The 27,396-nt window shown below is 40.4% G+C and overlaps 1 protein-coding gene across 2 annotated transcripts in view; it reads left to right on the top strand.

The window, feature by feature from the left end:
* eya1 (EYA transcriptional coactivator and phosphatase 1) overlaps window positions 1-27,196 on the top strand; it is a 198,272-nt gene extending 171,076 nt beyond the window's left edge. For both annotated transcript variants that reach the window (XM_063042018.1, XM_063042022.1), the window contains 6 exons: window positions 2,473-2,531; window positions 2,637-2,797; window positions 6,770-6,884; window positions 12,806-12,927; window positions 14,026-14,126; window positions 25,769-27,196. In XM_063042018.1, the coding sequence (XP_062898088.1) occupies window positions 2,473-2,531; window positions 2,637-2,797; window positions 6,770-6,884; window positions 12,806-12,927; window positions 14,026-14,126; window positions 25,769-25,849 (639 nt within the window). In that variant the 3' untranslated portion in view covers window positions 25,850-27,196. The remainder of the gene's footprint in view (window positions 1-2,472; window positions 2,532-2,636; window positions 2,798-6,769; window positions 6,885-12,805; window positions 12,928-14,025; window positions 14,127-25,768) is intronic.
* The last annotated feature ends 200 nt before the right edge of the window (window positions 27,197-27,396 follow it).

Raw genomic sequence — 27,396 nt, 5'->3', positions numbered from 1 at the left:
ATATTTCCTGAACAAACTCAGTAAGAATCATCAGGGGTTAAGAAGTTTTATGTTATGTGTTTTGAGAGGTTACAAAATGGTTTTTGCCGAATCAAAGCAAAACCGTTTAATAAAAGATTCACCATGACACTTTCTGATAAACCATAAGCTCTTGATACATTCCTGCCTGTCCCTAACTACTTTGTAATTAAAAAGCAGCCTTGTAATGGGCCCCTCATTAGTAAACATATTTCATATTACTCTCAGTGACAACCTTGTGAAATGGGCGTGGCAGGCTTCATCAGCACTGTATTAGACTCTTCAGCTGTAACTCATTCAACAAAGTATGAACATGAAATTTTTATGTCAAACTGGTTGCAGATTGCTTTTGTCCCCTTGCCTCTTAACTTGAAGCCTGAAACAATGTTGATATGTGGCTCAGCAGCAATCAAGGTCAACATTTTATTGGCAGTTGGCATCGGCTTTAATTTTTCTATTGTTCAGTATCCAAGAACAGCAAGTCTGTGTTTCGTTAATCTGAAAATTGACCGTGGCAATTTAAATAAATGTGAAATTTAAATACAAATGAATGAGGGAAAGTACAGCATTTCAGTTGCAGCTGGTCTTTTAAAATATAGAAATAACTGATTTTAAAGTAATTTGTGTGCATTGCTCAAGATTTGCAGCAACGGCAGAATCTCCGGAGTTTAAAATAATGAGAAGATAATGGACCAGATCAGAGCCTATATGTTTCAACCACAGAAATTTCATTAAGGCTTGGACTTCTGTGCATGTCTGGTGAACATAATGTCTGAAACTTAGTGAGTCACTAGTCCAAGTCTGTCACCATGCTCCACTGCAGGACTTCACATGGGAGCCCAGCAGTGAGGCCAAGGCTTACTGGCGTCAAACAAAAAAAAACTCTCCAGTCCTATGCTGAACTTCATTGATATCAATGGGGAGCCTGGGGCTCAGCTTTAGGAGGCAAAGACAAAATTAAGTGTGTGTGATTTTTCTGAAGTATTTTGCTTTAATGTTTTAATTACTTCTAATTAAGTTTGTATCTTTCAGTTTTTTTTAAGAAAGGAACTTTAAATACTGTAAATACTAAAGTTAATAGCTTTTAAATATTAGAGGTATTTATAAGCTTTAAGTGTTTCACTGCTTTGTCATGGGACAAAGCCTTGTCTTCTATCAAAGGTTGTCAGTGCATCTGGGGTGGGGCCTCTGAATGCTGCCTAATTGCTTCTCTCACTGCCTGGAGAGTCAGCAAGTTCTATTCCCCTTGTAGGACCAGGTGACTGCAGGTAGCCGGGGACAGTGAGCGATGACTCCAAGCACAGGAGGGGTTCCAGCAAGATCCAACCCAATAATATAATTTCAAAACTTAATTGCCGGTCTAGTTTTACATTAGCAATTAAACTCAGAACACACAAAAACATGTTATTCTTTAGGATCACTGAAGAAAAGTTGGAGGATTGTAGATTTATTGGTAACTGTACTGGACAGATTAAAAAGGCAGTGGTGATCCCCTATGCATGATTGCAATACAAGCACTTATCAGCTTCATTCAGCTTGCATATTACAAAAAATATCTGCATACATCCGGCTGATCGGCTAAACACATTGGCAAATGTCCCAGTATTATAAATTGCCGGCGCCAGTTAAAGCTGGTTAAACCTGGTCTACACCTCAATGAAAAAACAGGTGCCATCTCAATGAACCAGCTGCTGACAGTCAGGCAGACCAGGGATATTCTCCATTTCTTGTTTGTTTTTGCAAACATGAAGTTAGAGACCATGGAAAACAAACACGAAGTTAAGAGCAAGGTTCTATATTTCCATGAATCCCTAAACACACAGGTGGATATCATCTCCATTTGAAAGTCCCCTTCCTGCCTCTCTTCTTGGCACTTGTCCTGTGTTCCCACTGCTCTTCCACGCAGACATGATGTTTCATCCATTCAAGGGGCTTGGACTTCACATGCTGAGTCAGTATTTAGTTGCCCATCCCTTGGAAGCAGAATAAGGACACTTCACCCATGAGTCCGCTCCGCCATTTGATCATGCAGCTGAGGCTTGGTTGGGCCGGTTACACTCACCTGAGGAACTCCCGCAGAGATGCCCTGTGGCTGAGGCGAATCCCCACCAGCCACTCCAAACATTTTCCTTTATACTGGATCTGAATCCAAATAACACGGGTTTATCCCGAGTCTCATTTAGCCAGGTCTCCTTGGTCAAATGCTGCATTAATATCTTGATAAGCAGTTACTCTCACTTCACCTCTAAGGTATCCCAAAGGGACTGCCTACCAATAAATCCAAATCCAAATGGAAATATTTACTGTGCCTTTTCAATTCAGTCATTAAACAAAGCACTAAAGAGCTGGACAGAAATTCAGTCGTTTTCAAATTCCTCAGTTGTAGATGTTATTTTCAAAGCAGAATCCGACTTTAGTCCTTTATTTCATTTACCTTTGTTACTTCTTCTACAGGAGTGTGATCAAGTTCACATTGACGATGTGTCATCAGATGATAATGGTCAGGATTTGAGGTATGTTATTAGCTAAAAATATTTTACTTCTTCAATACGAGGTGTGGGACCTATCAATGTAACTTCTGTTCTTTGCTGACATCTCATTTGTGTTCATTTCTACAGCACTTACAACTTTGCTACAGATGGCTTTCATGCTGCAGCGACAAGTGCAAATCTTTGCCTCGCAACCGGTGTGCGTGGAGGGGTCGATTGGATGAGGAAGCTAGCTTTTCGCTATCGGAGAGTAAAAGAAATTTACAATACCTACAAAAATAATGTTGGAGGCAAGTATTCTTATTTTCTCTCATGAAGTAGTGTGTTAATCAGCAAGGAAGTAAATAAAGCCAGCCAATGGACCTTTTTTTTCACTCACGTGTAAATTCTGTTTTGATGCTACTTGGGGCAGAAGAACCAATGTGTGTCACACTGTTTCAGCTATTTCATGTATTGTTGCTTAACCATTCTCAGGAGCCAAAACATAAACTTGGTAGATATACACCTCCAGGAACCCATGAGGGAATTCTCTGTGGAGCACAGAGCTTTCTCTGCTCACCCACAATGAACTTTCTGATGTCCGCAGGCAAAGTGTCCTTCTTAAAGAACATCAAGGATGGCAGCCAACAAAGCACACGTGCTGATAAGGACTTGGTATAATCCCCAAGACCCATCTGAAATCCCACAGCCCCTGGTGGAGACCTTCTGAACTCTGCAAATTAATGCCGGCCCTGCCTCTCAATGGCTTGCCTCCTGGTGATCATAGGCATTTTCAATTAGAACCTGGAAGTGACCAAAGTGATTAAGTCTCAGTCTTCAACTCACAAGGAAAATCTGGACAGATCTTACCTGCCTGAGGACAGTTCAAGAACATGAGGAGCAAGAAGACATCCTTCCTTGATCAAAGTCTGTGCTGGGATTGGTCTGTGGTTGGAATTACAGCTTGCATTCTATCATTCAACAAACATAGAATGGAAACAATTTGATAAGGGCAGCCATATTTCAGAAGGATTCTCTACAGTACAGCACATCTTAATTTAATTGTCAGAAGTTAAAGGCTTTCTATAAGATAAATTTAAAAAGCCATGTATCAGACTTGATGCCATTCTGTACATTATTTTTGAAGTTGTTGTGTGATGAAGATCTTATCTACTGGAATCAACACTGCATTTTAGGAAGCAGCTCTTGGCCATTGGAAGGAGGCCTTCTAATTCCCTGCTGGTGACAATTACTGGGAGGCTATCGTGAAGGCACTTTACATGCAAACAGCAAGGAGATCATCCTGTGGTCACAAGTATTGGATTTGTCTCATTCCTTAAAGGTGATCATGATTATAACGTCTCTGATATCTCCTGGCATGAATTCCTCTTTCCAGGTGTGGGGTGAAGTTGTGAATGTATGCTTGAAGTTCCTCCCCAATAAATGTTCGTACTGTCATGGTTAGAGAGCTATGGGATGGAGTCAAGGAATGTTGTGTTTTAGACAACTTAGCAATATCAGATATAGAATGTCTAAGTTCTTGGGCATTACCAGAAGAGTGATGTTCAGGGCTGTTGTTCTTCATTAGTCCAACATGGCCTGGCCTTCCAGATGTCGAACTTCATTCGAGCACTTAAAGACTTATTTGAACCTGGGCTTCCAGTGCATTCCAGTTACAAGATTGGAGCATTGATGTTTCGGTACAGTAGCTAGACAGTCCCAGACAGCTGAACATATACATAGGTGGGAGTGTACACAACTTCTCATAGGTGGGAGTGCACATTCTCTGTTGTCTGTCTTGTCTGTCTCTCTTTCTCTCTCTTTTTCTCTCTCTCTTTCTCTCACAATGAGTGGAGTCATAAATGCCAAATTCTTCCTCATCACCTGTTGTTCTTCATCCAAGTAACCCATGACCTTTCTAAGTTCTATCAATCCACCCCAAATGTCCTCTCCTTCAGACTCCCTCCCAAGCCAGCACTAAATTTGTTCCACCATTTTCAGACATCGCCCTTTGAAGGTGTCCTCGATGCAGGGGATGCTAGTGTCCATGATGGAGCTGGCTGAGTTTACAACTTCCTGCACCTTTTTTGGATCCTGTGCAGTGGCCCCTTCATACCAGATGGTGATGCAACCAGCTACAATGCTCTCATGTACATATGTAGAAATTTGCCAGAGTGTTTGATGACATACCAAGCCTCCTCAAACTCCAAATGAAACATAGCTGCAGTGGTGCCTTCTTTGTAGTTGCATCAATATGTTGGGTCCATGTTGAATCTTCGGAGATGTTGACACCCAGGAATTTGAAGCTGCTCACCCTTTCCACTGCTGATCCCTCGATGAGAACTGGTTTGTGCTCCTTCAACTTCCCCTTCCTGAAGTCCACAATCAATTCCTTGGTCTTACTGACGTTAAGTGCAAAGTTATTGTTGTGACACCACTCAACCAGCTGATCTATCTCACTCTGTTTGCCAACTCATCTGAAATTCTGCCAACAACAGTTGCGTCAGCAAATTTATAGATGACATTTGAGTTGTCCCTTGCCACACAGTCGTGGATTTAGAGAGTAGAGCAGTGGGCTAAGCACGCATTTGAGGTGTGCTAGTGTTGACTGTCAACAAGGAGGAGATGTTATTTCTGATCCATACAGACTGTGGTCTCCTGGTGATAAAGTCAAGGATCCAGTTGGAGACCAAGGTTTTGGAGCTTGTTGATCAGAATTGAGGGTATGAGGGTTTATTTTTCCTCCTTATGCACTACGTATTTAATTTAACTTTTTAATATATCTACATCTTAATGTAATTTATAATTTTTATTCGTTATGCTTTGCAATGTACTGTTGCTACATAACAATAAATTTCACGACATACACCAGTGATATTAAACCTGATTCTGATGACTGTGTTGAACGTTGATATCTATAACAGCAGCCTAATGTAGATATTGCGATTGACCAGTGATCCTTGGCTGAGTGGAGAGCAATAATCATTGAGGCAGTTCACGGTGCTCTTCTTGGGTACTAGTATCATGGTTGCCATTTTGAAGCAGGTGGGAAACTCCGACTTCAGCAGTGGAGATGTCTTTCAACACTCTGCCAGTTGGTTGGCACAGATTTTCAAAGCCCTACCAGGCACATCTTGAGGTCCTGACGCCTTGCAAGGGTTCACCCTCATGAAAGCAGTTCTGACTTCAGCCTCTGAGACAGAAATGGCTGGGTCACCAGATGCTGCAGGGATTTGCGCAGGCGTAGTTTTGCTCTTGTTTTCAAAGCATGCATAAGAGGTGTTGAGCTCATCTGGAAGTGAAGCATTACAGCCATTCATGATGTTAGGTTTCACTTTGTAGGAAGTAATGCCTGCAAACCCTACCAGAGCTGACGTGCATCCGATTTTCTTAAATCTAACTTCAATTAGAATTATTTTCTCACTTTTGAAATGGCCTTCTGTAAGTCATACCTGGACCTTTTGTATAGTTCTAGATTACTGGTATTTAAAGCCACAAATCTGGCACTCAGCAGACTACGAATCTGCTGGTTAATCCATGGCTTTTGGTTGAGTATGTCTGGTATGTTCTCGAAGGCACACACTGCTCAACACAGGTCTTGATGAACTTGGTGACAACTGTGGCGTACTCATTCAGATTCAGAGATAAATCCCTGAATATTGTCCAGTCCACCGACTCAAAGAAGTCCTGTAAGCATTTCTCCAACTCCCTTGATCGTACCTTCTTGGTTCTCACCACTGATGCTGTGCTCTTTAGTCTCTGCCTATAGGCCGGCAGTTGAGGTATAGCCAGGTGACCAGACTTTCCAAGGTGTGGGTGCTGAATGGTACCCTAAGCTTTTTTGAGGGTTAACAGTGGTCAAGAGATTGGCTTCTCTTGTTACACAAGTGATATGCAGGTGGTAGTTGTTCAAAGACTTCTCCAAGCTGAAAACAGAACTTTTTAAAGGTTCTGAAAATATAAACAACTTCTATATTCCAACTGAACAAGTTGTAAAAGCAACAAACGAGGGTTTATTCAACCAAGATTCCTTTGGTAGACATGATGATAAACTGTTAGTGGCCTCCTTCCTGAATGTGGATTTGTGACCCTACTGTGGAAGAAAAAATGAAACAAAGCATAAATGAAGAGAAATTGAATTCCACATGTCTTTCCTGCAATAGATAAATAATTAGTAAACTGATTTTTTTTGTCAATATGATGTTTTATGATAGAGTTACAAAGAGTTGCTGACTGCTATCATTGCAATAAATAACTCAGCATATTTCTGTTCTGAACTATAGGTCTCCTTGGTCCGACTAAGAGAGAATCGTGGTTGCAGTTACGAGCAGAGATTGAAGCTCTAACAGATTCGTGGTTAACACTTGCAATGAAAGTGCTCACACTCATTCATTCAAGGTGGGATCAGAATTGATTCTGTAATTCCCAGTGAATTGATACTAATTCAATTTATAAAAATATTCTGAAATGAAAAATATTGTCAACAAAAAGGCAATGCATTTATGCAAAGATATTAGAAGTTGTTATGGAATATACTAAAAGCAAATCATGAATGCATTAAGTTCATCTTATCTTTGACATGTTCAGTTATGGAATGTAGATATTGCTCACAAGGTCAATATTTATCGTCAGTGAGGGAGAAGAGAAAAACCAAGCCATGATAAAGGGATGGTAATATAATACCATGTTAGGTTTGAAAAGCAATCTCCTGAAACATGCCAACTGATACCCTTGTCTTTTTAGATGGAACAAGCATAGATTTGGGAGGTGATGTTTAAGTACCCTTGCAATCTGCAATCTATTTTAGAGATGACACATACCATGGCTGTGGTGCTCTAGGGATGGAGGGAATGAAAAATGTAGACATAATTGATAGTTTCCTTCAACACTATTAAATGTGGCAATACAAGAAATAGTGAGATGACCGAACAAACTGGACTTGTAAAGTCTTCTTACATCCATTGACTTTGATCATAATAGTTCATCAATGAAGCAGAGCAACAGAAAAGAACTGAACAGTAAACAGTTTTTGTTGGAACAAAAAACTCACGGCTTTCATGAGGAATAAATTGAGTGTGGTCAGGAAATGGGATACTTGCTTTAAGGAAACATTGTAATACCTGGACTAGAGAGTCCAAAAAGGTAAATACTGTAAGTGTTATAAACATCTTTTTAATGTCTCTGTTACATTACAGAGGCAGAATACAATGCTACGTGCTAAACACCTCATCTTATTTTCCTGTCAATTGACTCTAGAAAAGTTTTACATTTTCCACAATTTGCAAGTTTTTCCCAGGATATTGCAATCACAATCCTTCATTTGCTTAAGGGCAATCTCAGCCATCCTCTCCCAGAGGAAAATAACAATAAGGAACCATAATTTCAAAATATAGTGAAACGATTAGGGAAAATTCCTTTAGGCTGAGCATTTCTGTAACCATATTATCAGCTCTTTTAACACATCATCTCCAGCTCCAGGCTGAAAGTGGACACTATTTCCATTTTCTGTTCTCACAACACTTTCGTGAACAGCCTACTCAATCCATGGTGCATTAATATTTTCAGCACCAAGTTCTGCATTGCCATTAAAGATTTCCAAAACCTGGGTCAAGATGCTGATTCCACTATACCGTACTTTGAAATAATATTTTTTGTCACTACCTGCCAACCGGAGATCAATCATTTTATTCTCATTTTTTACATTCTCTTCAATGCCATTTCTCAGTCCATCGCAGTTCATGATCCCCAATTGCATGTGGTTTAATCTTGGTAACAAATTTCCTGTACAAGTTATCGCTGAATGTCTTTGAAAAATCCAAACACACCTCTTCACTTGCTCCCCTTTATGAGAATTAGGTTTAATATCACTGACATATGTCGTGAAATATGTTGTCTCACAGCAGCAGTACATTACAATAAATAAAGAAAGCTATAAATTATATATATTATATGGATTAAATAGTGCAAAATGAGAGCAAAAAAGAAGAAAAAAATAGAAAGGTAGTGTACATGGGTTCATTGTCCATTCAGAAATCTGATGGTGAAGGGGAAGAAGCTGTTCCTTAAAATTAAAGTGTGTGTCTGCAGGCTCCTCTACCTTCTCAATTGTCGAAAAGAGAAGAGGGCATAGTCCTGGGTGGTAGGGGTTCTTAATGACAGATGTCACCTTTTTGAGGCATTGCCTTTTGAAGATGTCCTCATTACTGGGGAGTCTAGTGCCCAGATGGAGCTGGCTGAGTTTGCACCTTTCTGTAGCTTTTTCCAATCCTGTGCAGTGCCCCCTCCATTCTACATGGTGATGCAACCTGTTAAAATGCTCTCCACTATATATCTGTCAAAGTTTGTATGAGTCTTTAGTGACATACCAAGTCTCCTCAAAATCCTAATGAAATATAGCTACTGTAGTGCCTTCTTTGAAATTGCGTCAATACATTGGGCCCAGGATAGATCCTCAGAGATGTTGACACCCGGGAACTTGAAACTGCTCACCCTTTCTGCTGCTGATCCCCGATGAGGACTGGTGTCTGTTCCCTCAAATTCCCCCTTCTGAAATCCACAATCAATTCCTTGGTCTTACTGGCGTTGAGTGGAAGGTTGTTGATGCATCTCACTCTACGCCTTCTCATCACCATCTGAAATTCTGCAAACCATATTGTGTGATCATCAGCAGATTTCTAAGAAGGCGTTTGAGCTGTGTCTAGCCACACAATCGTGGGGGTAGAGAGAGTGGAGCAGTGGGCTAAGCACGCATCCTTGAGGTATACCAGTGTTGATTGTCAGCAAGGAAGAGATGTTATTTCTGATATTTATTTATAAATAAATTTGAAGAATAGGAATATTTGATGATTCCCATCGGAGCTGCATGCAAAAAGTCACCACTTATTGACATCATCTTTAAATCTTCCAATAACAAAATCCTGAAAGAGCTCCACCCCAGATTGTAGATTCCAGCTTTCTTCCTACAACTGTATTTAGTCAAACGGGTAATTCATACCAAGTCCTCGCAAAGTAGTAGGGTCACATTTGCTTTTTTCCAATTTGGAGGCACAATTCCAGAATCTGTAAGAGTTGATAATCCGCTATTTCCAAAACCACCTCCTTCAAAACTGGGATGCATATCATTGAGTCCCTGGGAATTATCAGCTTTCAAGTTCACCAGCATTTCCAATATGTTTTTTACCACCTTCAGTAACTAATTTTTGCAAAATCCTAGATTCTCTGGTATACTGACTGGTATAATGGACCCTGACAGCTTCCATACTACTATGTAGTTATACGGTTTCTCGCTTTGTTCTTTTAACATTGAGATACAGTACTGTGCTAAAGTCTCAGGCACACTAGATTTTTTATGTAACTTTTGTTTTAAATGTTTATTTTTTGACTTCTGCATTAGTGTGTCAGTAGAAAAAGGCAAATTCTAGATTTCCAAATATTCATTTTCCAAAAATTAAATATTATAGAGAATTTTTTTATTTTGTTAAAGAAAGTAACATTTCAAATACAAATTTGATTACTTTGTAGGTATATAGCCCAGTGCATGATTAAATACAGATAACAAATAGGTGCTAATGATCAATGACACAATGAGTTGAATGGAGTAAACTGATTAACTAAAACAGAAATGAGTGTAGAAGAAGTCAAACTGGACAAGGGACAACCAAGCTAAAAGGTGAAAGTATGGCAGATGTGATACTTTCACCATGGCAAGGTGAGCATAGAAATAAGACGCGTGGTGATCATCCTGCATCAGCAATGTCTTTCCCAAGCAGAAATTTCGCAGCAGGCAAGAGTTTCAAGATGTGCTGTCCAAACTCTTCTGAAGAAGCACAAAGAAATTACCAAGGTCGAGAACCAGGACCACAGTGGTCGGCCACAGAAGCTGAATGCAGCAGATGAGAAATGTTGTACATCAGACTGACATCCCTTCTAAATCAGAGGTCCAGCACTGCTATCAGCTCTGAACTCTCAGAAACCGCTGGAACCTAGTACAATCCCTCTATAGTGGCCTTCATTGAAAAGTTGCTGCCAAAACGCTATTCCGATGAAGTGGAAACAAAGCCAGGAGGCTCACCTATGCACAAAAACACAAGGACTGAGGTGCCGAACAATGACAATGACAAGTCAAAATTTGACAAAATTTTTGGCTCAAAGGGGTAGAGCTGGAGAGTGCTACATGGACAAGTGTCTGTAGCCAACAGTGAAGCATGCTAGAAGTTCCCTATAGGTTTGGGGGTGCATTTCTGCAAATGAAGTTGGTGATCTGGTAAGAATTAATGGAATCCTCAGTGTTGAGAAGTACAATCAGATTCTCATCCATCATGCAACGCCATCAGGGAGGCAGGCAACTGATCAGTCCCAGCATCATTCTACAGCAGGATAATAGCCCTAAATAGACGGCCAAGGTCATAAAGAACTATTTTCAGCAAAAAAAAGAGAACAAGTAATTCTGCAACAGATGTTATGGCTTCCACATCATCAAGGCTGTGTCATACACACAAAATGCTGGAGGAACTCGGCAAGCCACGAAGCATCTATGGAATAGAGTAAACAGTCAACATTTTGTCCGAGTCCATCAGGACTGCAAGCCTGTCTAGGATTACCTGGAGAGACAGAAGCAAACAAGACAGCCATAGTCTGCAGAAGAGCTGTGGCAAGTTCTCCGAGATGTTTGGAAAACTACCAGCTGAATTTCTTATAAAACTGCACAAGTGAACTTTAGAGAATTGATACAGTTTTAAAGGCAAAATGTGTTAACACCAAATATTGATTTAATTTAGTTTTTTACTGTTTACTGCTCTTTATAGTAATTTTTTGATATTAAGAAACTTACCCTTTCATTATTTTTTAAAGCATCTTTGCTTTACAGAATCTTTTTACGTACGTCTAAAGACTTTTGCACAGTACTGTAATGTTTTCAAGCCCCAATCCATAGGAATCTTTCTATACTCTATCAAATTTTAGGAAGGTGGGAAGATGACAACCCATACGTCTGCTGTTTCCATGACAATCCAATTCAGTTCTTGAGGATGCAGATTTTCAGGCCTTCGAGATTATCATCTTTTTGTCCTATCAATTTTGATAGCATTATATTTTTAATTAATATTAATTTGCTTGGTATTGCCATTAGTGAACCATAACAATGTTGAATAGTAGCATGGTTGTGGCGTGGGTTAGGCAGTTGAGTAACCTCCTCATGATTCTCTGTTCTCTGTACAACCCTCATCTTCAAAGGGTTCTTTTCTTCTCTAGCATCTCTGCAAGGTTACTTGTATTTACTTCTCTGATGACAGAAGCAAAGTATTTGTTTAATTGCTCTGCTATTTATTTAAATTTTTTCCCCATTTCTGATTTTAAAGATGGAGGTGTTCTCTAAGACAAGAGCAGATAGCTTTATGGTGAGAGTTGGGAGATATGGAGGGGATAGGAGAAAGAATTCTTTCACCCAGAACATGGATCAAATCTGGAAAATACTGCCTGAGGGTGGCATAGAAGGGTTTGTGCTAAATGCTAGGATATAAGGTCAATAAGGTGGCTGAAACAGCATAAGTGATGCTTTCCTTTATTAAGCAAATCATACAAGAGTAGGGTGCTTGTGGTAAAACTGTACACAATGCTACCTAGACCACAGCTTGGTAGTTTTGGTCATCACACTACAGGGAAGATGTACTTGCATTGGAGAGAGAGCAGAGGAGATTTACTTACAGTGTGTGTCACATGTTTTGAGATTTTAGTGTAGTACTTAAGTAACATTATATTTCCATTTAATTGTTTATAAAAATTTAGCAATATATTATATTCCAGATGTTTAATCAGTTGTCTACAATGCAAATGTGTTGGCGCGTGGCCAAGTGGTTAAGGCGTTCGTCTAGCGATTTGAAGGTCGCTAGTTCGAGCCATGGCTGAGGCAGCGTGTGTCCTTGAGCAAGGCACTTAACCACACATTGCTCTGCGACGACACTAGTGCCAAGCTGTGTGGGTCCTAATGCCCTTCCCTTGGACAACATTGGTGTCGTGGAGAGGGGAGACTTGCAGCATGGGCAACTGCTGGTCTTCCATACAACCTTGCCCAGGCCTGCGTTCTGGAAACTCCAAGGCACAAATCCATGGTCTCATGAGACTAACGGATGCCTATAAATACAATACAAATAAAAATCAGTGTTTCATTATCCATGATATATATATTAAAGCATAGGATATGGAGAATTTATGGTTCTTATTGTCCATCCGAATGGCAGAAAATTGCATAGTTTTGTGATTGATCCATCATACCAGTGCTCTAAAGCAATCATTAATAATGTCTAAACTATGATGTCTTTCAGGTCAAACTGCATAAATATCCTCGTGACAACAACGCAACTGATACCTGCTCTTGCCAAAGTCTTACTTTATGGATTAGGAATAGCTTTCCCAATTGAAAACATATATAGTGCAACAAAAATAGGTAAGTAATATTAAAATATGAATTGCAGTTGGTCGTAGTATTTGTATTTCAGTATCATCCATTCCAGATATCTAGAGTAATTACCAGGCTATGCTACATTTTTCTCTATGATATAAGCACATCAGTGTTAATCTCAGGTTGTGTTGTTAAGTAAACAGTTTACAGACATCCCACCTCTCCCAGAAGTTCTGGGAGTCTCCCGCATATTAATAGTGGCTCCCTGATGCCCGCAAATTATATACAATATCACGGAAATCAATTTTTTTGAGAGCGAGCGAGCAAGAGAAAGCAATAGAGAGCGCGAGAGCGACCACGAGAGAGAGTGTGCGCACGTGAGAGAGCGAGAACAAGCAAGCGAGAGCATACAAGAGAGAGTGCGCCATGGCAGAGTGTTCCAAAAAAAGAAAATATAAAATGTACGTCACCTCAGACTACACTAGAGTGTCCCCTGCCTAATAGGGGTCAAAATAATGAGTGTTGCTCACTGCACTGTTTGCAACAGTGACTATTCTATTACCCATGGTGAGTTAAGATTGTAAAAGACATGTTGAGCTGAGTTTAACAGGTGTCATTCGTTCATTAGCATAGCTAACGTTATTTAAGCTGGCTGGCCAGCTGCTAAGGAACTACTCTATTGCAGACATCCCACCTCTCCCAGAAGTTCTGGGAGTCTCCCCCAAATTGATGGTGCTACCTCCCTGAAATGAGTTTTTGCAGGGTGGGATGTCTGAGCTTAGACAGCATGGTTTCAAAATAATGTACATAAGAGTGAGATGAGTAAACATTTCTTCACTCAGTGAGCTGTAAATCTTTGGAATTATCTTCTGTGAAAGACAGTGGGTACTCTATTCCATAGGAGTTTCATGGATATTTGGACTTCAAGGAAATCAAGAGCTTACCAGCCCAGACAAATGGCTTGTACCCTTGACAGAGATGGCACAGCTGATTTATGAAATCACACACTACAAAGAATCCTGAGCAAAAAGTTGATATCATTTCACCCATTCTCCCAGCTTCAAAGAAAGCATTTGTCCTCCAGTTTAGAGTGTAAGAGTGAAGTTATTTTAAGTAAAAAAAAATGTGTGTGTTTCACTTTAGGAAAGGAAAGTTGTTTTGAACGAATAATTCAAAGGTTTGGACGAAAGGTGGTGTATGTTGTTGTGGGAGATGGCATTGAAGAAGAACAAGCTTCCAAAAAGGTAAATGTTTTAAAGTTTTAATGCTCTCTCTAGTATGCAGTACATATGGGTTGGTTTTTGAGCACAATTCCTTGACTAAAAGGAAATAATTCCATGTGAATTATACCACATTCATCCGTGTTACAGTTAGCAAAGCTTCTTAGTAAGTATTCTGGTCAGTTTTAACATCTGATAGATTGCAACTGGTAGCAACTGAGAAAATAAATAAAATACGCATGAGCAATAATTTAAAATATGCTTTTGATGGATTGTACTAAATAAAGGGAAAATTTTGCTCAACGAACAGAAATAATTTGTTGGGATATTATTCATTTTCTATATTACTGAATATGTTTTACCTTATTGACTACACCATTTGGCAATGTAATGATTTGTGACAAAGGCCAGTAAAACTAGGATGGGATGGAAAGATGGAACCAGCAGTTCAGTGTAGAGAAATGCACGTGAAAGGGCATGTTGAACAATGTAACGCTAAATTATGTATAAGAGCAAAACGAATTGATTTTGCACCAATTAGTAACATGCATGCTAATAGATAGACCAAAGAAGAAGAAATAAAAATGGTTTTATATCTAAAAGCAAGAAGTTCACTCAGCTGCCAAAATGAATTTATGCAAGACATTAAATTGACCATGGTTGGAGTGTTGTGTACAGTATTGGAGGTTTATAGGATGGACAAAAATGAAATTGAAAAAATGCAGTGTCACTTCAGGGGCCCTAGCAGAGATAAGTTGGCGCATGGCCGTGGTTAAGACATCGGTCTAGTGATCTGAAGGTCGCTAGTTTGAGCCTCAGCCGAGGCAGCGTATTGTGTCCTTGAGCAAGGCACTTAACCGCACATTGCTCTGCGATGACACCGGTGCCAAGCTGTATCAGCCCTCGTGCCCTTCCCTTGGATGACAACAGTGGCGTGGTGAGGGGAGACTTGCAGTACGGGCAACTGCCGGTCTTCCATACAACCTTGCCCAGGCATGCACCCTGGAAACCTTCCAAGGCGCAAATCCATGGTCTCACAGGACTAATGGATGCCTATAAAAGCAGAGATAATTGGGATTGGAGGATAGCTAATTTTGTTGCGTTATTTAAGGAAGGCTCTAAGAATAAACTGGGAAATTAAAGGCCAGCAAGCCTAGCATTAATAGTTGGTACGTAATTGGAAGGTATTCTCAGGGACCATATACAGAATTATTTGGATATACAGGGACTAATTAGGGATAGTCACCATAGCTTTGTGTGTGATAGGTCAGTCTAACAAATCTTATAGAATTTTTTAAGGAGGTTACTAGGAACATTGATGAAGGCAAGACAGTGGATATTGTCTACATGGACTTTAGCAAGGCCTTTGACAAGGTCCTGTTGAAAAGGAGGTTCATTAAGTAGCTTCGGTCACTTGGCATTCAGGATGAGGTAATAAATTAGATTAGACAATGGTTTTGTGGGAGAAAGCGGGGAGTGTTGGTGGATGTTTACCTTTTTGACTTGAGTGGTGTGCTGCAGGGATTGGTGCTGGGTCCATTGTTGTTTGTTATCTATAAATAGTGATCTGGAAGATAATATAGTAAACTGGATCAGCAGATTTGCAGATAACAACAAGATGGTGGAGTGTAGTGGACAATAAGGAAGACTATCAAAGCTTGCAGAGGGATCTGAACCTTCTGGTAAATAGGGCTGAAAAATGGCAGATGGAACTTAATGCAGACAAGGGTAAGATATTGTGAGTACAAACCAGGGTAGGTCTTATATAGTGGGCGGTAGGGCATTGAGGAATGCGGTAAAACAAAGGGATCTGGGAATAAAGATCCATAATTCCTTAAAAGTGGCATAACAATTAAATAGGGTCATAAAAATAGCTTTTGGTACATTGGCCTTCATAAATCAAGGTACTGAGTACAGGGTTTCATATATTATGTTAAAGATATAGAAGATGTTGGTGAAACATGCAGTTCTGGTCACCTTCCTACAGGAAAGATATCAATAAGATTGAAAGAGTGCAGAGAAAATTTACAAGGATGTTACTGGAACTTGAGGACCTGAATTAGAGGGCAAGGTTAAGTAAGTTAAGACTTTATTCCCTAGGGCATAGGAGAATGAGGGATGACCTTACAGAATTATACAAAATTGAGGGGTATATATAGGGTAAATGAAAGCATGTTTTTTTCCCACTGAGGTTGGGTGAGACAAGAACTACAAGGAAGTCATAGGTTAAGGGTGAAAGGTGAAGCTTTTAAGGGGAACTTGAGGGGGATCTTTTCACTCGAGGGAGGTGAGAGTGTGGAATAAGCTGCCAGCGGAAGTGGTGGATGCGGGTTCAACTTCAACCATTAAGAGAAATTTGGATAGGTACATGGATGGGTGAGGTATAGAGGTCTATGGTTCAGGTGCAGGTCCTGGAACTAGGTAGATTAATAGTTTGCAATGGACATTTGGGCTAAAGGGCATGTTTCTGTGTTGTGGTGTTCTTTGACTCTATGACTCTCAGATAATGAGGAAAATAGAAGCAAGAATGTTGCAGGATGCTGGTTTATTACATAGAAACATAGAAACATAGAAAATAGGTGCAGGAGTAGGCCATTCGGCCCTTCGAGCCTGCACCGCCATTTATTATGATCATGGCTGATCATCCAACTCAGAACCCAGCCTTCCCTCCATACCCCCTGACTCCTGTAGCCACAAGGGCCATATCTAACTTCCTTTTAAACATAGCTAATGAACTGGCCTCAACAGTTTGCTGTGGCAGAGAATTCCACAGATTCACCACTCTCTGTGTGAAGAAGTTTTTCCTAACCTCGGTCCTAAAAGGCTTCCCCTCTATCCTCAAACTGTGACCCCTCGTTCTAGACCTCCCCAACATCGGGAACAATCTTCCCGCATCTAGCCTGTCCAATCCCTTTAGGATCTTATACGTTTCAATCAGATCCCCCCTCAATCTTCTAAATTCCAACGAGTACAAGCCCAGTTCATCCAGTCTTTCTTCATATGAAAGACCTGCCATCCCAGGAATCAATCTGGTGAACCTTCTTTGTACTCCCTCTATGGCAAAGATGTCTTTCCTCAGATTAGGGGACCAAAACTGCACACAATACTCCAGGTGTGGTCTCACCAAGGCCTTGTACAACTGCAGTAGTACCTCCCTGCTCCTGTACCCGAATCCTCTCGCTATAAATGCCAGCATACCGTTCGCCTTTTTCACCGCCTGCTGTACCTGCATGCCCACTTTCAATGACTGGTGTATAATGACACCCAGGTCTCGTTGCACCTCCCCTTTTCCTAATCGGCCACCATTCAGATAATAATCTGTTTTCCTATTTTTGCCACCAAAGTGGATAACTTCACATTTATCCACATTAAATTGCATCTGCCATGAGTTTGCCCACTCACCCAACCTATCCAAGTCACACTGCATCCTCTTAGCATCCTCCTCACTGCTAACACTGCCACCCAGCTTCGTGTCATCCGCAAACTTGGAGATGCTGCATTTAATTCCCTCATCCGTCATTAATATATATTGTAAACAACTGGGGTCCCAGCACTGAGCCTTGCGGTACCCCACTAGTCACCGCCTGCCATTCTGAAAAGGTCCCGTTTATTCCCACTCTTTGCTTCCTGTCTGCTAACCAATTCTCCACCCACACCAATACCTTACCCCCAATACCGTGTGCTTTAAGTTTGCACACTAATCTCCTATGTGGGACCTTGTCAAAAGCCTTTTGAAAATCCAAATATACCACATCCACTGGTTCTCCCCTATCCACTCTACTAGTTACATCCTCAAAAAATTCTATGAGATTCGTCAGACATGATTTTCCTTTCACAAATCCATGCTGACAATATAATTCTGATCCAATCAATATGTTTCAGATTATTGTTTTATTAGTAATTAATAACAAGGAGAAAACTTTGCTCTATCAAAGTAAACACAATTCTAATAACCCTGTGGTAATGAAGACTCCTGTTGACTACAGATTTAAGAGTGATCAATAGCCCTTAGTACCATTTGTGAACATGGTTCAAAACAGAGAATCATTCAACACACACAAAATGATGGAGGAACTCAGCAAGCCAGACAGCATCTATGGAAAAAGAGTTAACAGTCAATGTTTCAGGCCTGGCCCTTCATCAGTACTCCTTTTTTTTTCTCCGGTCCTGATGAAGGATGTTGGCCCAAAACGTCGACTGTACTCCTTTCCATAGATACTGCCTGGCCTGCTGAGTTCCTCCAGCATTTTGTGTGTGTGGCTTGGATTTCCAGCATCTGCAGACTTTCTCATCTTAGAGATCCACTCAGATGACCCAAGAAACAAACAGTTTTCTAGCAAAATAGTGTGCTCACTTTCCTTCTGCACTTCTGGACCTATGGACAACAATGAGTGTTCCTGCTCTATACCTCTGCTTACAGCTTTTGACACCAATCAAAGTCCCAATCCTATGATGATGCAATTCAGAAAATTATTGGATTAGTTACTTTAAATGAGCAGGGTTTTATTTTCATTATGAGAAAAGAGTGTATTGGCTAGGCTTCCGTCTGCTGGAGTTTAGATGATGAAGGGGATAAAGAAAACATTTAAAAATCCAGAGTTGTCTTTATGAGTTTCGGTGTTTCCTCTTCTAGTGACATTGTTGATGAGCAGAGGGATCTTGGAGCCCGAGTTCATAGCTCACTGAAGGCGGCTACATAGGTTAAGAAGGCATTTGGCATGCTTGTCTTTATTCATCAAGACGTTGAGTTCAAAAGTCAGGAAGTTACGTTGCAGCTTTATAAAACTCGAGTTAGGCTGCATCTGGAGTATTGCATACAGTTCTGGTCATCCCATTATTGGAAGAATGTTGAGTCTTTGAAGAAGATGCAGAAGAGATTTACCAGGATGCTGCCTGAAGTGGGGGACATGTGCTATAACAAGAAATTGGATAAACCTGGGTTATTTTCTCTCTAGTGGCAGAGACGGAGGGGAGATCTGATAGAAGTTTGTAAGGTGCATAGTCAGAGTACACAGACAGTATCTCTTTTCCCAGAGATGGAGTGTCTAATACCATAGAGCACGCATTTAAGGTGAGAGGGGTTAATTTCAAAGAAGATGTGAATGGCATGTTTTTTACACAGAGAGTGGAGAGTGTCTAGAAGGCACTGTCTGGGGTGGTGATAGAGGCAGATACATTAGGGGCTTTTAAGTGATGTTCAAATAGATTAGATTAGATTATGAAGACACGCAGTCCTCTTTTATTGTCATTTAGTAATGCATGCATTAAGAAATGATCCAATGTTTCTCCAGAATGATATCATAGAAACACATGACAAACCAACTGAAAAACTAACAAAAACCACATAATTATAACGTATAGTTACAACAGTAGCAGCGGCAGCGAAGCGGGCATTTCAGAAGTCTCTCCAGGTGTTCCTCGGTGCTCCTCACGGCTGTCTCCATCAAATCAGGATTGTGCACGGCCCCTAGTTAACACATATGATATCATTCGGGACGGCCGCTTGCACTGCGTTGCACCGCCATCTTCTCCTCCCTCCCTCCTGGATAGGCACTTGAATGTGAGAAAAATAGGATATGGATATTGTGTGGGCAGAATGGATTAGTTTCTTTCTCTCTGTAGGTCATGAGCTTTAAAAGTTTCTTCGTCAAAGTGCAGTGGAAGCTAAGGCAGAGGCAGATAAGCAGAAGGGTGGAAGCTTACTATGGATAGACAGCATTGTGGGGTTGTGGTTGTGATCAGATCAGCCATGATGTCATTAAATGCTGGAGCAGGCTCGAGGGGCCAACTAGCCTACATCTGCTCCTAATTCATGTGCTGGTGTGCCTGAGCAGCAGATTAGTTCAGCACGTCTCTTCCCTGCAGCAACCTTTATTGCAAGGGTAAATGCTCCAGTCTCTGCCGGCTAACAGTGCTTGGTGTGGGGGTGAGTGCAGGGGTAGGTGTGGGTGGTTCGGGGGCTGTTTGTAGTGAAGGTGCTCCCATCTCTCCTTTGGTAGCCTTTTGTAATGTGTCTGTGCCGCAACAAAGAGCGTACTTTAAAGTCAAGGCAATGCACACAAAATGCTGGAGGAACTCAGCAGGCCAGGCAGCATCTATGGAAAAGAGTAAACAGTCGACATTTCGGGTCACAATCCTTCATCAGGACTGTACAGGTGGGGGGTGTCAGAATAACAAGGTGGGGGGAGGAGAGGAAAGGTACAAGGTGGCAGGTGATAGGTGAAACAAAGAGAGGGTAAGGGGGTGAGGTAAAGAGCAGTGAAGTTTATTGGTGAAAGAGATAAAGGGCTGGAGAAGGGGGAATCTGATAGAATCAGGTGTAATATTACTGGCATATGTCATAAAATTTGTTTTCAAGAGGACAGGAGACCATGGAAGAAAGGGAAGTGGGAGGTGATGGGCAGGTAAGAAGAGAAGGTGTGAGAGGGAAACAGGAATGGGGAATGGTGAGGTGGGGGGGGAACAGTTATGAGAAATCGACGTTCATGCCGTCAGGTTGGAGGCTACTCAGACAGAATGCAAGGTGTTGCTCATCCAACCTGAGACTGGCCTCATCGTGGTAGTAGAGAAGGCCATGGACTGACATGTTGGAATGGCAATGGGAAGTTGAATTGAAATGGGTGGCCACCATGAAATCTCACTTTTGTGGCAGATAGAGAGAAGGTGCTCGATGAAGCAGTTTCCCAATCTATGTCAGGACCTACTTTAAAGCTTCATAATGACACCTCAATGGCAATGATAAGGCAGGGGTGGCTTCTGCGGGCAGATGCTGTTGGCAGTCAGGTAGGGTCAACCTCAGAGCTCTTAACAAATTTTAAAAATAAAAATCAACAGTTTGGTGAATTTTAATGGATTTGAGTGTTAGGATTGAACTCTGCATGGACTTAAGTGGGCTAACAATATATGAAAGCCAGTTGGCATACAGAAATAAATTTACCAAAAGCAAATGTTGATGACTCATGTTGCATGCAGATGAGGAATACTAAACTATAAACGAGGATCAAGAAAGAGATTCAGGAGGAGGAAAATACAGCCAGATTTGTTGGCCTGAATGATCTGCTTATGTGCTTCGTGATTCTTCGAACATCAGGGAAAGCTGAGAATATAGACACAAGAGAGACTGCTGGTGCTGGAAATCTTGAGTAACGCATGTAAAATGCTGGAGGAACTCAGCAGAATCTGCAAAGGGAAGTAGGGAGATCTGATGTAGGGTCCCGGCCTATAACATTATCTGTTGATTTCTTCTCTATATCCTGCCGGACCTGCTGAGTTCCTCCAGCATTTTGTGTGTGATGCTGAGAACAGAATGGTAAACTGAATATAAACAGAAAATGATGGAAGCACTCAGTAAGTCAGGCAGCATCTGTGAAAAGAGTAACAGTGTTAACATTTCATGTCAAGACCCTTCATCAGATTTCAGATGTTGCCATTTCAGAATTCCAGAATCCATAGTTTTTTTTTTGTTTTTCAGTTATTGGGAATTTAATATATTTGCTATTTAAATTTCACACAGCATAGTGCTTCTACGCCCAAATAGAAACTCTTCTGATTTATAGTGGCTTGGAGGTACACTCCCTCTGAAATTAGATTGGCCATATACTTCCTGTCCTGGGAGTAAATGGGTTGTGCAACCTTGTGTCCCAGCAATGGGAGTGCTTCATACCCCATGTCCCAGTGGTGAGTTGGTTTTTCACTCCCACCACACGGGAATTACGAGTTGTATACCTCTCACCCTACCTCAGTCAAACCTGGAAGACGACCAGTTCACAGCTGGTTTGTCATTTTTTTTTAGTGTTCTATCTCAACTAATACCCAGCATCGATTTTTGGACACCTACAGTAATAACATTATCCCCTCCCAATATTTAAATAGAGGAATTGATTTAGATTTTATGGTATAATGCAATGCGTAAACAAGGCCATAGCAGCATAAAACTCAAGCCTGGTGGCAGTTTAATGATGGTAAGAATGTTCTGGGTGATGTAAGAGTGTTATTAGAACCTGACATGGTATCAGCAAGTACTGTTGCTGAAGGGAAACATGTGGATGAAAATAGGAGGGATTTTGGGATCCAGGTGCAAATTGGGGCTCTACGAAGTTTGACCTGGACAGCACGAGTGAAGTAGAGCTTGATTCCCAGGAGACTGGAGTGTGCAGTGCCCCCGGGAGATGGGATTCTTGGTGGGAATTGCAGAAGAAACAGAATATCTGTATGAATAGATTTGCATATTATTCTCTTGCTGAACCTCAATAGACAGTGGTGGCTAAATTGGAAAAGGTTCAAGAAGTTTCAAGCCAGCCAGCTGGACAATGATAGTGTGGTGAGCAACTTACAAAATGCTGGAAGAACCTAGCAGGTCAGGCAGCATCTATTCTCACTGCTGCCATCAGGAACGAGGTACAGGAGCCTCAGGTCCCATACTAGAAAAGTTATTACCCCTCAACCATCAGGCTCTTGAACCAGGAATGGTAACTTCACTCACTCCAATACTAAGCTATTTCCACAACCTATGGACTTACTCTTAATGACTCAACAACTCATGTACTCAATACTTATTACTTGTATTATTATTTTATTTTTTTTTATTTTTTTGTATTTGCTTTTTCTTTTTTTTCATCTTTTCCACATTGGTTGTCCCTTCACCTTTGTTGTATGCAGTTTTTTAATTGATTCTATTATTTCCTTGTATTTACTATGAATGCCCACAAGAAAATGAATTTTGTGGTAGTATATGGTGATATATACAGTACTGTGCCTAAGAGTATTGCACAGTACTGTATTTGTTAACGTGGAGTGGAGAGCGAGTTTGTAAACCTAGCAGGTGGAGAGCTGTGGGATGGGTGGTGGACGGGTGGCAGAGTAGGATTGCCAGCGTGGACGGTTTTGTGGCTGCATACACTCTCAGCCCTGGGATGCCAATTTGATTCCAAACAATTGGTTTATTGATCATTACAGAACATCTCACTGGTGCTTTCCACTCCCTCCTCTCTCCCTTCCCTTTCCCCTGGCCATGATTTCCCTCTCCTGGCCCCCTTTCCACAATAGAGACCCATATCAGAATCAGGTTTATCATCATTCACATGTGTCATGAAATTTGTTTTTTTTTGCAGTACAGTGCAATACATAAATTTGCTGCAGTACTGTGCAAAAATCATAGACACCCTAGTGATATACAGTATATGTGCCTGAGATTTTTGCACACTACTGTATATACTTCGGTAATAAATTTACGTTGAACTGAAATGTCGACTGTTTATTCTTTTCCATAGTTGCTGCCTGACTTGCTGAGTTCTTCCAGCATTTTCCATGTGTGTTCACTGGATTTCAAAGTTCAAAGTAAAATTTATGTACATGTCACTACATACAACCCTGAGATTCTTTTTCTGCAGGCATATTTGGCAAATCTATAGAACAGTAACTGTAAACAGGATCAATGGACAACAAACTGCGAAAATGCGAAAATAAATAAATAGCAATAAATGACAAGTATGAAATAACAAGACAAAGAGTCCTTAACGTGAAACCATTGGTTGTGGGAACAGCAGAATCAGAATGAGTGTAGTTACCCCCTTTTGATCAAGAGCCTGATGGTTGTGGTGTAGTAACTGTTCTTGAACCTGGTGGTGCGAGTCCTGAGGCTCCTGTACCCTCTGCCTGATGGCAGCAGAGAGAAAAGAGCATGGCCTGGGCGGTGAGGATCTTGGATGATGGATGTAGCTTTTCTACAGCAACATTTCATACAGTTGGGAAGATTTCTAGCATCTGCAGAATCTATTGTGTTTATGATAGTGTGGTGATTCATATTAGATGTTAGAGGCAGGAGATGGATGTTGTGGAATTGATTAAAGTCACACCAGTTTTCATATCTGGCATTGCTAAGGACTTGCTGCAGTGCAGAGATCTGGATGATAGTAACCGATTCATATCATTCTAGAGTTAGTTAAGGTATTTTGAGCATTGTTAACGATGTATTCAAAGTACAAATGCATCTTTGTTGCTGAAATTAAGAGGTTTGCGCATGTGGCACGCAATAAAAGGCAGAAAAGGATTCAGCTGTCAGCTTACTTTACCGTAAATAATTTTGTGGTGTGACCGCTCTTAAAGCACTTAAGCAAATGAGTACATAGTTCTTTGTTGTAAAAATTAGGAGACACTTGTGTGTTTGCTCGGTAAAGAAAATTGGTAATTCAGCTTTTAGAGGCTTTGATGTAAACTAAATTCCCTCATAATAACCACATCACTTAGAATGCTAATTAAGGAGCAAGCAGGGGCCTGACCTGAGAGGCAGTGTTCTCTACATTCAAACTGCAGTTACAGGTAATGAAGAGTGTGGAAATTACTAGGTGCAAAAATGAGGGCATGTGTATTATTTCTAACCTTTCAAAAAGGTTGTTTTCAGGCAGTATTAAAAATGAATAGCATGCTCCAACAAGCCTTTTCTTTGGGATGCCTAGTCATTGAACAATGAAGATTAATGATGAAAGTTCCATGTCTTGCCAGACAGAAATACATTTGTGCCGCTGGCTGGTCTGTGGTTAGAAATGTTTGGAAGTAAAAGCTAGAAAATAACCACTACCGAGATGTGTTTATTTAAACAGGTATCTAATTTGGAATGAGGAAAGCAAAAGTGACTCATTCATCAGTAAATGGCACAAATATAATGGGGGGGAGATAATATCTGACCCACAAAGAAACTCCTGAGAGGGATATCAACTCTCAACATATTTCTGTTACACTGTGGTATTGAAGCTGAATCACCTCCTTTATATAAGGTGACACACAGCTAACAAACAACAGAGCTAAAGTAATAAGTATTTTTAAAGTCTCATAAAAAATCTAATGAGGGTATTTTTAAAATATTTGCTTTGACACATTACTCGAGTTGATAGCTGATGAATAAAGTCATCAGCCTCTACAGTAAAGGAGATTTACACAACAAAGAAAAGGCCATTACCTAGGTCAGCATAAGCATTAAGGATTGGAATGCATTCCTTCTGAGAATATTTACCTTTGATAAGGCTTGGTAATGATCCGAGGAAGAGATTTCAAGTTATTTTTTGACAGGGTCTCCTTCTAATTCACCTGAGAGTCGTATTTCTACAATGAAAGCATTTGTTTGTATAGTGAACAGAACCTGATTGTCATCATTATGTTCCCTGAGTAGTGGCAAGCAGTAACCTATTGGCACACACATCTTCATTTTTAATGAGTCAGGCTCTTCCTGCTATAAATTTCATTCATTGAAAAATAGTCTTTTTAACCTTGTTCAGGAGTCAAAATCAGATTACTTACCTTTTTTTTGCCCAGTAAGAAACATTTTGTGTTGGATCGCTTGTTCATTGTGTGATACCGAACTCTCTGTGCTGGGTGGATAATGTAATCCAAAGTAATGTTAAAACATGTTGACGTTGAAGGTTCTGTGTCAAAGCTCCTTAATGAGTACTTTGACTATTATCACCAATGGCTTTTCCTAATATTCTAACCTTCTTTAAAACATTGAATATGAGTTGCACTTCTAATGAAAGCGGTTTTATTTAAAGAGAACAGAAAAAAATAGTTTGTGTGACATAATGTATGTTTTTGAAGTCATAGCTTGTTTAGAGTTGGCATGTTTGGCCAGAGCAAAGACTATGTGGTCTCTGATTTCCTGATTGTGTTATCTGCAGCACACCATGCCATTCTGGAGGATCTCAAGCCACTCTGACCTTATGGCCCTACATCACGCCTTGGAGCTGGAGTACTTGTAGCAGTATGTTGGCACTTTAAGACATAGGATCTCCACCCTCGCTGTTCATGAACTACAGAACTTTTGTACCTTATGGCAGCTCCTTACTACAAAGTGTATGTGGAACCCCAAGTATTGAAATGCAGCCACAATTTGCCTTGACCATCGTCCCAATTTTAAATGAAGCTGATTGAATCTCTCAGAAAGCAGCTGACAGCTCTGGGAACTGAATTATCTCTGTATGGTCAGAAGATATGACATTGCTCAATAATGCTGTTTCAATATAGGAGTTCGTACCAGTGAAGGAAATAGATTCAAGAAGATGCCTAATTTGTTCCCTGCTGAATAAACAAGCAAGTAAATGGTCCTCAGAACAGATGTTATGGCTAATGCTTTAAGCATTGATGGTCATAATAACAAAACTTGTAAAAAATATTGTCATGAGGAATAAAAATTTACACTGATAATTGAGTTGTACAAATGCTAGTGACATATTTTATTTGTGGAGAAAGTTTGCTTCCATTATCACTGATATCCAGGACACTTCTATTATATATAAACTGATGGTTTTGCATTAACAATTATGAAGGTACTTAAAGTAGGTTTTTGCCGTCAGAAGCAGCAAGCACATGTGATTTTGTCATGTCACAAAGTAGTTTACAGAAATGAAAGTTTTCTTATAATTTAAGATGACTGTTTACTTTGCTAAGACAATCATGTACAGAAAAGGTCATTTTTTTTTGTAAATTTGTAATCAGGCAATTATTTTGCATATTGCTGTGTTAAAAACAATTGAAAGGTAGCAATGCCTAGTCTGTGATATGTGTGGCAAGGCATTGTGTGCACAATGAAACTGTGCTGTGCCTTAAAGTGTTGGTGTGTTATAATGAAATGTTTTTTTCAGTAAATATGTAGATAATGTTTTTTTAGATGATTTTGTCAAGACCAAAACCATGGATGTCAAGTGTCAAGGTTTATCTGCTTTCTTTTTCTAACTTTCCTATTTCTCCAAATTAATATTATCCTTTTTTTTCTTCAAAAGAAAATTACTCTACTTGAATAAACTAGAAAATGATTCCCTGCTCCCTTCTTACACAAGTAATATGGATTATATATAGTATATATTTTTATTATAAATCCTGTTTCTTTTAATACCGAGTAGCACGTTCCTATAACTGTATGCCCTTATAGTGTCTACATTCTTTTTTATGGAAGTACATCAGCAAAATAATGTTTAAGTCGTTTTGTTCAAGCGGTCAGGTCCTTTTCCTACTGTCAATCTTTCAAGCAAATGTTAGTATTACCACAAACAACAGGAATTCAGCAGATGCTGGAAATTCAAGCAACACACATAAAAGTTGCTGGTGAACGCAGCAGGCCAGGCAGCATCTCTAGGAAGAGGTGCAGTCGACGTTTCAGGCCGAGACCTTCGTCGTAGTCCTGACGAAGGGTCTCGGCCTGAAACGTCGACTGCACCTCTTCCTAGAGATGCTGCCTGGCCTGCTGCGTTCACCAGGAACTTTTATGTGTGTTGTTAGTATTACCAACTATGAAAGATTTAACTCATAT

Source organism: Mobula hypostoma, chromosome 1 (assembly GCF_963921235.1).
Source record: "Mobula hypostoma chromosome 1, sMobHyp1.1, whole genome shotgun sequence".
Lineage (NCBI taxonomy): Eukaryota > Metazoa > Chordata > Chondrichthyes > Myliobatiformes > Myliobatidae > Mobula > Mobula hypostoma.
This window is presented reverse-complemented; position numbering and strand designations above follow the sequence as displayed.